The sequence below is a fragment of the Coregonus lavaretus genome (genome assembly GCF_964263955.1).
Source record: "Coregonus lavaretus genome assembly, chromosome: 6".
In the NCBI taxonomy this organism is placed as follows: Eukaryota; Metazoa; Chordata; class Actinopteri; order Salmoniformes; family Salmonidae; genus Coregonus; species Coregonus lavaretus.
In genome coordinates this window covers 7,389,739-7,404,482 of record NC_139993.1, presented here as the reverse complement: position 1 = coordinate 7,404,482, position 14,744 = coordinate 7,389,739, and the positions used below count along the sequence as shown (strand labels likewise).

General features: G+C 45.3%; 1 protein-coding gene and 1 long non-coding RNA gene across 2 annotated transcripts in view; one reads left to right on the top strand and one right to left on the bottom strand.

Moving 5' to 3' along the window:
- LOC311131154 (protein kinase C alpha type-like) overlaps positions 1-14,744 on the bottom strand; it is a 206,223-nt gene that overhangs the window by 32,156 nt on the left and 159,323 nt on the right. The window contains 1 exon segment of the mRNA XM_084163991.1: positions 14,540-14,678. Coding sequence (XP_084020117.1) covers positions 14,540-14,678 — 139 coding nt within the window.
- On the top strand, positions 8,624-9,716 carry LOC311131155. Its single transcript, XR_014613411.1, has 2 exons — positions 8,624-9,058; positions 9,394-9,716. It is a non-coding gene; the product is annotated as an uncharacterized lncRNA (long non-coding RNA).

The following is a 14,744-nucleotide window of genomic DNA, read 5'->3' as shown; positions in this document are numbered from 1 at the left end:
CATGGAGATGAGGTGGGGAAAGAGGTCAGTGCTTTGTTTTTCACGTACAGTAAAAGGAGAGTGTCTTTGTGCGTGTGTGTGTGTGTAAGGAGAGTGTGCCTGTGTGTGTGTGTGTGTGTGTGTGTGTGTGTGTCTGTGTGTGTGTGTGTATGGAGAGTGTGTCTTTGTGTGCGTGTGTGTGTGTGTAAGGAGAGTGTGTCTTTGTGTGTATGTATGTGTGTGTGTGTGATCTTATTTCAAGAGGCACTGCAACCCCTCCGGTACACCCTCACACTATCTCTCACTTTCTTTCTCAAGAAAAAAAGAGTTTAGTGTGAGAGCCCCCTAAGTCTGATGCTGACCAAGGTTACGGTCTCCCTTCAGATACATTGATGGTTTCTGGAGGCACACAAATACACACACGCCTTTTCCCCCCACCATCACCTGGTAGGTGTGATATGTGAGAGCAGTTCTGCTCCACATTGCCCTGTGACCTTTTCTGTGTAACACCTGACTTACGCCTGCCACTTGGGAGCCCTGAGAAGACCCTCTGGCTCCGCACTGTGCTGTTATGGCACGCAAGCTACTTACCTTCAAGCTTTAGGGAGCTGGACACACACTCATCCATGCACACACATGCACGTACACACACATACACACTCCTACACTGGCTCACAAACAAACTCAAATATTCCTCCCTCTCTTACACATGTGCACACACAATACATTTTTGCAGACTTTAACATGTTTCCCTAATATTAAATACAATATTGGATCGTTTTCTGTTTGGTTGTCCTGTTTTGGCTTACCAGGCCACACTCAGTCTCAAACTAAACTGAACAGGTCAAAAGCAGGTGACAATTTGGAAATATATTCTTTAATTTGACTTAATTTTATTAAAATATAATCCAAATGTTTTCCTGTGGGGTGTGTCCAATTCCAATCCAATTCAAATGGAGAATTAATTAGAATTAAAGAGCAATTCACAACTTGATTCTGAATTGACCCAAAATCTGGTGTGTCCTGATACTTGTTACATTAGTAGTAGCAGTATTTACATTGTGCTGATAATAAAAAATAACAAAAATGTTAAGCAATACCATCAGTAAACTATTAATAATTGTAATGATTGATCAACTTCAAAATCGGTATATTTATAAACCATCTTTTAAGCTCTTCCTTTGCTACAGGTATGTTCACAGCACCAGTGAGAGGACACTACCACTTCACCATACATATGGAGCCAAGAAAGCATTTCTTTTAATGTATAAGAATGGAGAGATAGTTGTTGGTACGGCAGATCACATAACATCTAGTGATGGTGCAGATAATGGATCTAATGGGGCTGTACTGATGCTTGAGATGGGAGATCAGGTTTATGTGCGCCTTGAAGCCAACTCAGGGAAATATCGCAACCACAGCACCTTCACTGGCATTCTGCTATTTGCCCAGTGTCACCTCAGAACACATGAATAAGGATAGATTTGAAATCATGTATTGTAGAAACAACAATGTTGTAAAAGAACAATGTTGTAAAAACACTTCTGTACTACTTTTTATGCCATTCTACTGTATTTCAATATCTGTAATAAACTCATATGAACATACAGTGGGGAGAACAAGTATTTGATACACTGCCGATTTTGCAGGTTTTCTTACTTACAAAGCATGTAGAGGTCTGTAATTTTTATCATAGGTACACTTCAACTGTGAGAGACGGAATCTAAAACAAAAATCCAGAAAATCACATTGTATGATTTTTAAGTAATTAATTTGCATTTTATTGCATGACATAAGTATTTGATCACCTACCAACCAGTAAGAATTCCGGCTCTCACAGACCTGTTAGTCTTTCTTTAAGAAGCCCTCCTGTTCTCCACTCATTACCTGTATTAACTGCACCTGTTTGAACTCGTTACCTGTATAAAAGACACCTGTCCACACACTCAATCAAACAGACTCCAACCTCTCCACAATGGCCAAGACCAGAGAGCTGTGTAAGGACATCAGGGATCAAATTGTAGACCTGCACAAGGCTGGGATGGGCTACAGGACAATAGGCAAGCAGCTTGGTGAGAAGGCAACAACTGTTGGCGCAATTATTAGAAAATGGAAGAAGTTCAAGATGACGGTCAATCACCCTCGGTCTGGGGCTCCATGCAAGATCTCACCTCGTGGGGTATGAGGAAGGTGAGGGATCAGCCCAGAACTACACGGCAGGACCTGGTCAATGACCTGAAGAGAGCTGGGACCACAGTCTCAAAGAAAACCATTAGTAACACACTACGCCGTTATGGATTAAAATCCTGCAGCGCACGCAAGGTCCCCCTGCTCAAGCCAGCGCATGTCCAGGCCCATCTGAAGTATGCCAATGACCATCTGGATGATCCAGAGGAGGAATGGGAGAAGGTCATGTGGTCTGATGAGAAAAAAATATAGCTTTTTGGTCTAAACTCCACTCGCCGTGTTTGGAGGAAGAAGAAGGATGAGTACAACCCCAAGAACACCATCCCAACCATGAAGCATGGAGGTGGAAACATAATTCTTTGGGGATGCTTTTCTGCAAAGGGGACAGGACGACTGCACCGTATTGAGGGGAGGATGGATGGGGCCATGTATCGCGAGATCTTGGCCAACAACCTCCTTCCCTCAGTAAGAGCATTGACGATGGGTCGTGGCTGGGTCTTCCAACATGACAACGACCCGAAACACACAGCCAGGGCAACTAAGGAGTGGCTCCGTAAGAAGCATCTCAAGGTCCTGGAGTGGCCTAGCCAGTCTCCAGACCTGAACCCAATAGAAAATCTTTGGAGGGAGCTGAAAGTCCGTATTGCCCAGCGACAGCCCCGAAACCTGAAGGATCTGGAGAAGGTCTGTATGGAGGAGTGGGCCAAAATCCCTGCTGCAGTGTGTGCAAACCTGGTCAAGACCTACAGGAAACGTATGATCTCTGTAATTGCAAACAAAGGTTTCTGTACCAAATATTAAGTTCTGCTTTTCTGATGTATCAAATACTTATGTCATGCAATAAAATGCAAATTAATTACTTAAAAATCATACAATGTGATTTTCTGGATTTTTGTTTTAGATTCCGTCTCTCACAGTTGAAGTGTACCTATGATAAAAATTACAGACCTCTACATGCTTTGTAAGTAAGAAAACCTGCAAAATCAGCAGTGTATCAAATACTTGTTCTCCCCACTGTATGTCGATTTGTTTCATGAGTATTCTCTTTCCTACACTTATGGTGTTTCTGTTGGTCAAGTTTGTGTTTACAGAATAACACAGAATAAATAAAGAATCAACCTTCCTCTACCAGTTTCTATCATGCATTTACACAAACCAAAAGTGACTTTAAGAGTGGTTGTTATCACATTCTTAAAGTCTAAAAAAATAGTTGATTAAAAATGTAATCGAGTTAATCACAGGATTAATCACAAATTCAGGATTTGCTCAAATTGAGCTGTAATTTAAGTTTTTTTAGACAAACTTTATATTGACTATATATTATCAATAGTGGTCTAATGTTGAGTTGAGTCCATCTACAATGTTTTGTCTATCATATACATTTTGAAATATGAAAGTAGCAATGCACTGTAATGAATCTCTTTCACAATGTGTCTAATTTCTGCCTTCACAGAAAGAACAAGAGTGGGATTATCAGCTGGAACAGAAGAGACTGGAGCACATAGGAGCCTTCAACACTGAAACTACTTTGGTCTATGGGAAGGTCATCACCAACATCGGCAAGACCTACAACCCCAAGACAGGTCATGTGAAAAACAAACAATTTGAAAACAAGGTATGTTTGAGTATAGACTGTGTGCTGAGGCTTGTTACATTAAATTATATCAGTAGTAGCAGCTAAAGCATTACAGTATTAACACTGTACTTATATTAACCAATTATTCAAATGTTTGTTAACCATTAGTAAACTGTTTGTTAAGCATTGTATTGTATATTATTAAAGTTGATTTTATCCTCAATGTTAATTAATTCATGAATATTGATAAGCATTTATTAAGCTCCTCCTATGCCACAGGTATCTTCACAGCACCAGTGAAACAAATCTACCACTTCACCTTCTATAGTCAATCAAACAGACAGGGATGGTGTCAGGAATCCCGCTTCCTGAGTCGGTTTCTGCCTGAGTTGCCTGTTTTCTGTCCTGGAGTCTTTTTTCCTGAGTTTCCTGAACGCACCCTGTCTGGTTGCCGGGCGACGAAGCAAGGCGGGAGATCTCTCTATTACCCGCACCTGCATCTCATCAGCTATCTGCACACATGGTTCTGATTCACCTCTCCACTTCATAGGCTCTGACCTGACATCCATTCCCTGCCGGATCGTTAGCCATGAACATTACTCTCCTGGAATATTCACTCCACCTCTGCCTGGTCGTCTGTGGCTTCAGAAACATCATTGGATCTGCCCATTCACTCCCACCAACTCACCTCCACTGCCAGCTCCGTCACCTGGATTCTCCTGCTTCCACATTTAAGTCTTTAAATAAATACTCACCTTCATTCAACTCACCTTGTCCTGGTCTGCTTCTGGGTTCCGCTTTAAAGAATCGTGACAGATGGATTCCTTTTAATGTATAAAAACTACAGATCAATTGCTTTTGATGTTGTAGACAATGGATCTAACGGGGTTACTCATGGGTCTGGACAGATAGTTATTGCAACCTCAATACCTTCAATGGCATTCTGCTATTTACCCAGTAACAGTGGAAAAAAGGTGTAACCAAACGCACTTCAGCCCAGCTTGAACAAAAAAGGGAATCAGGTGCTTGACTGAGTGACTTGAAAATCCCCAAAACATTCCTTACCCTAGGACACTTCAACAGGTGACATTTCTTTATTTTCCTGGACAGTCACCAATTGAAGTATCCTGAGGTAAGGAAGAGTTTTTTGGGGTTACCCAGTAACACATCTCAGAATAGATGAATAAAGATGGTCTGGACCTCGGCGCGCTGCTTCCCCTCTCCTTCCTCCCACGAAGTACCAAGCCCTGTCTGGACCCTGGTGTGGGAGACCCCGAACCTGGAGAGGGGCTGACGTCTGGGACTGGACTGGAGCCGCTGACCGGAGCTGGACTAGGCACCGGTGGAGCGGACTTCTCTGGCTCTGGAGTGGAGCAGCTGACCGGAGCTGGACTGGACCCCGGTGGAGCGGACTGCTCTGGCTCCGGAGTGGAGCAGCTGACCGGAGCTGGACTGGACCCCGGTGGAGCGGACTGCTCTGGCTCCAGAGTGGAGCAGCTGACCGGAGCTGGATCAGGCACCGGTGGAACAGGCACGGGCCGTGCCGGACTGGACACACGCACCACTGGTCTGGTGCGAGGAGCAGGCACGGGCCGAACCGGACTAGGAACACGCACCACTGGCTTGGTGCGAGGAGCAGGAACGGGCCGGGCCGGACTGGGAACACGCACCACTGGCTTGGTGTGAGGAGCAGGAACGGGCCGTACCGGGCTGACGACACGCACCACTGGCTTGGTGCGGGGAGCAGGAACGGGCCGGGCCGGACTGGCGACACGCACCACTGGCTTGGTGCGAGGAGCAGGAACGGGCCGGGCCGGACTGGGAACACACACCACTGGCTTGGTGCGAGGAGCAGGAACGGGCCGTACCGGGCTGACGACACGCACCACTGGCTTGGTGCGGGGAGCAGGAACGGGCCGGGCCGGACTGGCGACACGCACCACTGGCTTGATGCGAGGAGCAGGAACAGGCCGGGCCGGACTGGCGACACGCACCACTGGCTTGGTGCGAGGAGCAGGAACAGGCTGGGCCGGACTGGCGACACGCACCACTGGCTTGGTGCGAGGAGCAGGAACAGGCCGGGCCGGACTGGGAACACGCACCACTGGCTTGGCGCGAGGAGCAGGAACAGGCCGGGCCGGACTGGCGACACGCACCACTGGCTTGGTGCGAGGAGCAGGAACAGGCCGGGCCGGACTGGCGACACGCACCACTGGCTTGGTGCGAGGAGCAGGAACGGGCCGGGCCGGACTGGAAACACGCACCACTGGTCTGGTGCGAGGAGCAGGAACGGGCCGGGGCGGACTGGAGACACGCACCACAGGTCTGGTGCGAGGAGCAGGAACAGACCAGGCCGGACTGGGAACACGCACCACTGGCCTGGTGCGAGGAGCAGGACCGGGCCGGACTGGGAACACGCACCCCTGGCCTGGTGCGAGGAGCAGGAACAGGCCGGGCCGGACTGGGAACACGCACCACTGGCTTGGTGCGGGGAGCAGGAACGGGCCGGGTCGGACTGGAAACACGCACCACTGGTCTGGCGATACAGTGCATTTCTCCGCATACCTGGGTTCCTCTATTAACCCCCGCTCCTTATGCTGCCTCACCAGCTCCTCTCTCCGTGCCTCTACTTCCTCCTTCTCCCTACGAGCCTCCTGCAGTGCCTCCTCTTGAATGGATCTCTCTCGCTCCATTCTAGCTATCAGCCCCCTTAAAGTGGTGGCCTCCTCTCTTACCCTGCCGATCCGATCCTTCTCTTTCTCTCGGCACTCCTCCTCCAGTGAGGACTCCTCCGGGAGCCCCCACGAGATAGGGAACAGAAACTCATCGTCGTCGTCATCCTCCGACTCCTCAGTATAGAATTGTTCCCACTCTTCTTCCCATGGTCGTAGGGAATCAATCTGGAAACCCACCGGGTGCAGTGGTCGGGGCTCTTCTCTCCCGCTCCCCGACCACCCCTTTTTAGCCCCCCACATTTTTTTTCTTGGGGCTGCTTCTAAGCTTCCTCCTCGGCCGGCTTCTGTGTTGCCGTTGCTCCTCTCCTGCCTGGGCTTCCTTCTTCGCCCAGGGTCCTTTTCCCGCAAATATCTCCTCCCAAGACCAAATCTTCCCCACCTGTATCCAGGGTGTTCGGTCCTCCTGGGCACACTGCTTGGTCCGTGTTTGGTGGGATCTTCTGTCACGTTCGTTGAAGGACAGGTCAGACCAAGGCGCAGCGTGAAATGCGTACATATTTATTAAACTGAATAAACACACGACAATACAATAAACCAACGAAACGTGAAGTCCTAAGGCTACACACAAAACAAGCCTACTCACGGAACAAGATCCCACAACTAACGAGTGACAATAGGCTGCCTAAGTATGATCCCCAATCAGAGACAACGAGCGACAGTTGCCTCTGATTGGGAACCACACCGGCCAACATAGATCTACACATACTAGATCATACACATAGATATACACAACATAGAAAACCACACCCTGACTCAACATATAAGAGTCCCCTGAGTCAGGGCGTGACAATCATAAAGACTTTTAAAGAGACATTGAACTCCAAAATCAGTCTTCTGTTACACACCATCTGTTTGACAGATCCAGCTATATGCAACAGAACAAAATGAATGGACGAGCTTATCTTTTCCATTCAATTGAGATTTAAGCATAAAGCATGATTTCCACAACTGATGGAATGGTATGTGGACACAACTTGAAAATCAGACAAAAACGTTGTTTTTGAAGTGTAATGTTCCATTAATATACTGTAAATAAATGTGTATTTTTGCCGAGAAGATGTGATCTCTAAAGGCCCCTCCTTTGCTACAGGTATCTTCACAGCACCAGTGAGAGGAACATACCACTTCACCTTCTTTAGTCGCACTGCAGCAGGCTAACCCAATGGGTACATTTTTCTATATAAAAATGGAGAGAGTGTTGCTGGTACTTTAACAGCTACTGCTGATTCAGATAATGGTTCTAATGGGGCTGTACTGATGCTTGAGGTAGGAGACCAGCTCTACATGCGCCTCAGTACCAACTCATGGATCTACGATAATGACAATGGCTACAACCTCAGTACCTTCAATGGCATTCTGCTATTTACCCAGTAACACCTCAGAACTCATGTGAAAAAAGCTAGATTTGAAATAATGGAACATGTATTCTAGAGGGCATCACCGATTTGAATGACTGCGACAATGTAAATGGACCTCTGTACTTTTTGTTCCATTCTACTGTATTTCAATATCTGAAATAAACTCATATGAATACGTTTTTTCTTTCATGAATATTCTGTTTAGTACAGCTGTGGTGTTTGTGTTTACAGAATGAAACGCATAATAACCCTGCCTCTGGCAGCTTCCATCCTGCATTTACACAAACCAACAGTGACTCGTTATGCTGTTTTACACATGATTCCTTGTTATTATCACATGTAGCCTATTCATAGGTGTATGTTCTTAGTCATATTCTTGGGTGTACTGTAGAGTGCACTTTAGAGGTCTGGCAAAACATTTGCTGTTGCTCATAGCTTTATGTCCTTCTTCAATGTATGTATCATGGGTTACAGAATTGGCAAAAACCCATGACCTGAATGAGAAGGTTATCTTGAAAGAATGATTTACAGGAGCTCACACACTCCTAAAATGTAAACACCAGACCTGGGTTCACAGACTTAAACAAACATTTTCAAATATTTTGAGTGTTTGCTTGAGTCCAGTTGGAGTGGAATTTGGGGACTTTTTCTATTAGTTTATTAAGCAAGGCAAGCTCAACCAGGCACAGATGAAGTATTTGAAACCCAAACAAATGACTCATAGGGTATTTCAAAGGGAGACAATAGTTTTGCAATACATTTACCCAAACTGAAATAGTGCTAAAAGAAGCAGGTCACTTCAATCCATAACCGCTAACGTTTCTTAAGCACTTGAACATGATTGAAAGGTAGCCACGCTGAATTGGAACAAAGTCATCCTGGGAACTTTCCATTCGTGCACAAAAGGATATGTGCTTATAAAACCACAAACTAGAGATCAGAAATCACAGGAGAACAAACGACTCAAGAGTCCAGATTAAGAATGAAGACCACTATAGTTCTGCAGATGACATTGTTGTGCTACTGCCTGTCTGGGGGACAGGGTCAGTCAGACAGTGACATAGCTACAGAGGATGGGAATCTGAAACTGAAAGATGAGGTTGCAGCCTCAACACAGTCCCAGCTAACCTGCCAGCCTGACGTCTACACTGTGCTGAGAGAGATGGAGGCCAGACTGAAAGCCAGTGAGAACCAGGTGGAGGAGCTGAAGAGAAAATGTGAAGGTAATATTATTGGCAAATACTATGGATAGAGAATATATTTGGGTAACACTTTACTAAAAGAATCCAAGTATAATGCGGCTATAATGCATCGTAAAACTTGTCATGCATAGATAAACATGGCATAAAGGTTCAACTACTAGAGAATGTCTACACTAGCTTTGACCGTATATTCAGATTTACTCAAAACAGTCACCAATAAAAGCATTAAAATAGTGCAGAAGTGCAGATTTAGGAAAAAACTTATGACCCTCAGATCACACGGTCAGGAATAACTTAATTTGAAGTTAACTGTCAAATAGATTGTCATAGAGTGTGTACTCTCATATCATGCACAGACAGACCAATGGCGGCCTTCTCTGCAGCACTGGGAATCAAGGTAGAGAACATAGGACCTTTCAACACTGAAACTACCCTGGTCTACAATGACAATGATGACAATGGATACAACCTCAGTACCTTCAATGGCATTCTGCTATTTACTCAGTAGCTAACTCTTAGATATTTACTCACTCAAATACATATGTGCTCTATGATGTAAAGGTCCATTGATGTGAATTATGGCAATGCTAGGCTACTGTAAAAAGGCTGCTACTACTCTAAACTTTATGTTCCATTCTGTTTGCAATTAAAACTGAAATAAACTCAAATTCAAAACCTGTTGAGTATCATGATATATTTTATGTAAACATTTAAAATACTTGTGGCCATTTTGTCCATCTTCCAGACCTGGGCGCAAACTAACAACCTTTTAAGGAAGGTGACATCTCCGCATAATGGCTACCAGCGCTTCACTAGCCTGTTAGCTCACGTTTGCTACACAAGCATAACACAAAGAATTACCTTACCTCAACCAACACACACACACAGACACACACGTCTCAGAGCTTTGACAGGTTCTCCAAGGATCGCGGTTCAACCACGGTCGGAAATGTAAACCCAACCGTGTCCATTGATGACTGAATATATGAGCGTGCTGACATGATCACAGATCAACAAAGAATGTGATATCCTCACAGCATCATCCTATCATGACAGTGTATGGCGAGAGAGACACAGAATAATGAGGTAATGCTGACAGAGAGGTACTTAGATTTGTTTTAGGCCATACTGCAGCGAGCACCAATGTGACACCGCTGTCCTTGCCTGTCGCAATGCCACCGGGCATTTACAGTTTTGGAAATGGTGACCTTCAACTCCATGCACAGCACTGTGTGGCGGAGTGTGTGTAGGGTTTTCTGTGAGAATGCCTGTTTGAGTTAAGTGTGTGTGTGTCGGTCTCTGTCTGTCTGTCTGTCTGTCTGTCTGTCTGTCTGTCTGTCTGTCTGTCTGTCTGTCTGTCTGTGACTGACTGTGTGTGTTTGTGTGAATGCAGTCTGTAACTGTGTATATGAGAGATTGCAAGTGTGTGTGTGTGTGTGTGTGTGTGTGTGTGTGTGTGTGTGTCCCAGTCAGTCTCTTCTCTGGTTTGGCATCATAATTAATGTGATAGGGACATACACTCTGATGACCTGTCGCTCCACTTTCTCATGTTGTTTTCTTTCATTTCCCACACTCCATAAAGGCCTATGGCCAGATCACTCAATGTAACGTACTGTGTGTGAGTGTGTGTGTGTGCCTGTGTGTGTTTGTTTTCATGTATGTGGACAGTATGTGTACTTTTTCTGCGTGGGTTGGTATGTGTGCGAGAGTATATTTCCTTGTGTGGTGTGTGTGTGTGTGTGTGTGTGTGTGTGTGTGTGTGTGTGGTGTGTGTGTGTGTGTGTGTATTTTTACATCAGGCAAATGTAAATTTCCTTGCGTTGTTAATGCGTGTATTTGTGCTAGAGGCGTCACTACAGACCCTGGTTCGATTCCAGGCTGTATCACAATCCGGCCGTGATTGGGTTCCCATAGGGCGGCGCACAATTGGCCCAGCGTCGTCCGGGTTTGGCCGGGGTAGGCCGTCATTGTAAATAAGAATTTGTTCTTAACTGACTTGCCTAGTTAAATAAAAAAAGTATTATAATAACAATTGTGTGCGTGCGGTTTTGTACATCCGAGCTGCAGTGGATGTCTCACATCAGGCCTAATGCTACATGACAGTTCTGGATCGCTCACAGCTACTCAAGGCTTCCACCACTACTACCGCTCCTAATATAGCCTCCTGCACATAGGAACTAATGAGCGCTGTGCTAAGGAGACAAGATGATAACTGCTAAACACTACACAACCTCAGCCTGATCTCAGAAACAACATTACAGCAGGTTAAAGTGATGTTGGCTCACTCAGTGTTACTGGATTCATTTAAGCGACGTATATCACTATGAACATACTGAACATTAAGCCATTAGTCTGTTGCTAGGTTTTGAAGCGATTGTATTTTACTAGTTAGGCTACAATAGCTGCTGAATGTCTGGGTTGATGGTGTTCATTCAAACACTGTCACACTGTTGAATGGATAGGCAGTAGGGCTTTCAGTAGAATAGCAGATTCATCACATGATTTACCCATAAGTTACTGTATATCAGGGACCCTGCTGCTGGAGAACTACTGGCTATGCAGGCTTTTAACCTGGCTCCATCCTTGCTGTTTATTATACTTTGTGTTAGAATGGAATTTAGTTATCAGTTAATTTATCAAACTGAATCTTACAAGATAATAAATAATTTTTTGCACTTTTAAAGTATATTGAGTTACCCCCAAGTTGACCCTCATCAACTTGTCTCTATTGGTTTAGGGTTAGGTTATTGGCAAGATAAGCTGATCCTAGATCTGTAGGGCAATTGCTACCCAGTGCACGCCAGAGCAGTTGAAGGGTCTCCATTTTGGCTAATGTTAGCTGTTATCACTAAAGGCTTTGGGGAGCGAGGCAAAATGGGAGGTCAGGCTGAGTTTACTGCACATTGACAAAGTACAAAAATGTACTTTGCCAGTTTCTCTTTCTCTCTCCTCTCTCTTTCCTCTCACGACATCTTCCTCTGTCAACACAGAGGACTGAACACAGGAACTAATTGCTCTGATCTGAAAAATCTGTCACTGCAACCACTAATTGCACAAAACCTAAAAATAGGAAGTGAAGTTGTTGAAGCCAAAACAAGGAGCCAGAGGACAATCCAAAGATAGCTCTAAAGCAGCTTCTATTTTGAGGGTTGTGCAACTTTTTGGGGCGTGTAGCAAAATGAGTACTTACAGTTGGGTACAGTATTAGATAGTAGCTAAATTCAGTTGACAATACAAAATCTGCCCATAAGGGTGTATCTGATATTATGCTATTTTAATAACCAAGAATGGCCAAAGCAGACAATAAGTTGTAGCGTAATCCAGCAAAGGTTGTTGACAGCTTAAATTGTTGACAAAGCCAGCGTGAGTTGTTGCATTCCCTAACAACTAAGACATCATGCTCGCTTTCCCAGTCTCTCTCTCTCTCTCCCAGTCTCTCTCCCTCTACCTCTACCTCGCTCTACCGCTACCTCCCTATTTCTACTCGCCTCCATCTCTCCCTCCCCCTCTCTATCTCACAGGCTTGTTACTCCGGTAACGCAGTCTGTAAATTCACATTAGCATACAGTGACCAACGTGTTCCTCTCAGATTGATAGAGTCTGCATCCCAAATGACACCCTATTCCCTTTATAGTGCACTGCTTTTGACCAAGGCCCATAGGGCTATATAGGAAACAGGGTGCCATTTGGGACGCACTCAGAGCCTTCCCATGGCTGCCTATGTAGGTCAGGGTGAGAGGTAAACAGCGGAAAGAGAGAGAGAAGTAGAGCAATGCAGTGTGTGTGTGTGTGTGTGTGTGTGTGTGTGTGTGTGTGTGTGTGTGTGTGTGTGTGTGTGTGTGTGTGTGTGTGTGACGTAATGCGGTGGTGACAGGCGAAAGCGAGAGAGGTGCCCGGGGACCGCCTGAGCTGTTTTTCATATGGGTCCTGACAACTAAGAGACACACACACGTACAGTACACGGAAGAGTACTCCCACACAGACAGGCAAAGGGACACACACTGGTGCGTGTAGATACATGAACACATGCACACATACACTCTCACACAGACACTAAAGTGCATGAACACACGCACAGACAAACGCAGAGGATAGCAAACTTCCACATTGCAAAACATAGCATAAATAGCAAGACAATATGAATAAAACATACATATAGGGGAAGCTAAACTTGTCGTATTACGAGGTTGAGGTCAATTTCACTTCAATTAAGAAATCAGACTTGAAGAAATGAAGAAATCAGACTGCAATTCAAACTGTGCTTTTGGGTAAATGTCCATTTCCAACCCTTCATTGGAGCTAATAAAATGGTATCGACATCTACTCAAGTCTCTCAAACTCAAAAAGAGAGAGAGTGTGTGTGGAGTTATGAGTGCCTGACTGGAACCCCTGCTGGGAGAGCTGGACGGGGCATTAGCCGAGGGGTTCACCACCACCCCAACCACCCTCTGTGTGTGTGTACCCCACCACCGTCACAGCTTGTCCACCCAGCCCCGGCAACCATGAAACCAAACCTCTTAGAGGACGTTTTAGAGGAAATCAATATGATGTCCCTCACTGGGCAGTGCTTGACTGGGTTGGTTACATCTAGGGCAGATTCTCACCCAAAATGCTCTCTTTCTAACTCAAAGTGTTCAGTAGAAGCACTGTAGTCTTTCTAACTCAAAATGTTTAGTAGACACTGTAGTCCTTCTAACTCAAAATGTTCAGTAGACACTAGTCTTTCTAACTAAAAAAGTTCAGTAGAGACTGTAGTCTTTCTAACTCAAAATGTTCAGTAGACACTAGTCTTTCTACCTAAAAAAGTTCAGTAGAGACTGTAGTCTTTCTAACTCAAAAAGTTCAGTAGAGACTGTAGTCTTTCTAACTCAAAAAGTTCAGTAGAGACTGTAGTCTTTCTAACTCAAAAAGTTCAGTAGAGACTGTAGTCTTTCTAACTCAAAAAGTTCAGTTGAGACTGTAGTCTTTCTAACTCAAAATGTTCAGTAGAGACTGACGTTTTTCTAACTTAAAATGTTCAGTAGAGGCACTGTGGTGGATGTGCTGATACAAATCAATAGAAAACAAGACGCTAGGATGCTATAGGATGCACCTAAATGGTGGGTAAATGCACGTAAAGGGTGTTTCCACACCTTTTTATGTGGTTTAAATAGCGCTTACATGAGTATTTATACTAAAATAGCATTGTTACTCTCTACGGCCGGGGTTCAGTGTTTCTTCCCTGAATAGGATGCTGAGGCAGGCTGCTTTTCCAACAGGACATAGCCTACATAGACAATCAATGATATGTAGACCTTGGCTTCTCTGTGATAAGCTTGAACCAACCCAAGGGCACAAGGATGTTTGTCAGAGTCAGCTGGAGTGTGTGTGTGTGTGTGTGTGTGTGTGTGTGTCCCCTGAGCTGTCGACTCGGATGTGGATCGCCCCGGAGACGGGGGCGCAGGCCAGACAATGACAAAAATGACCACCCTCCCCCTCCCCACACACTACCCCTGTTCCTACCTCTGGGGCGATGTAGTCGGGCGTCCCACAGAAGGTGCGAGTGGTCACTCCCTCGTATATGTTCTCTTTACACATGCCAAAGTCAGCGATCTTAATGTGGCCCTCCGAGTCCAGCATCACGTTGTCAAGCTTCAGATCCCTGCAGGAGACACCCGCATCATGTGACAAGGTCCAAATGAAGACGACCATTTTGGGGCATTTTCTA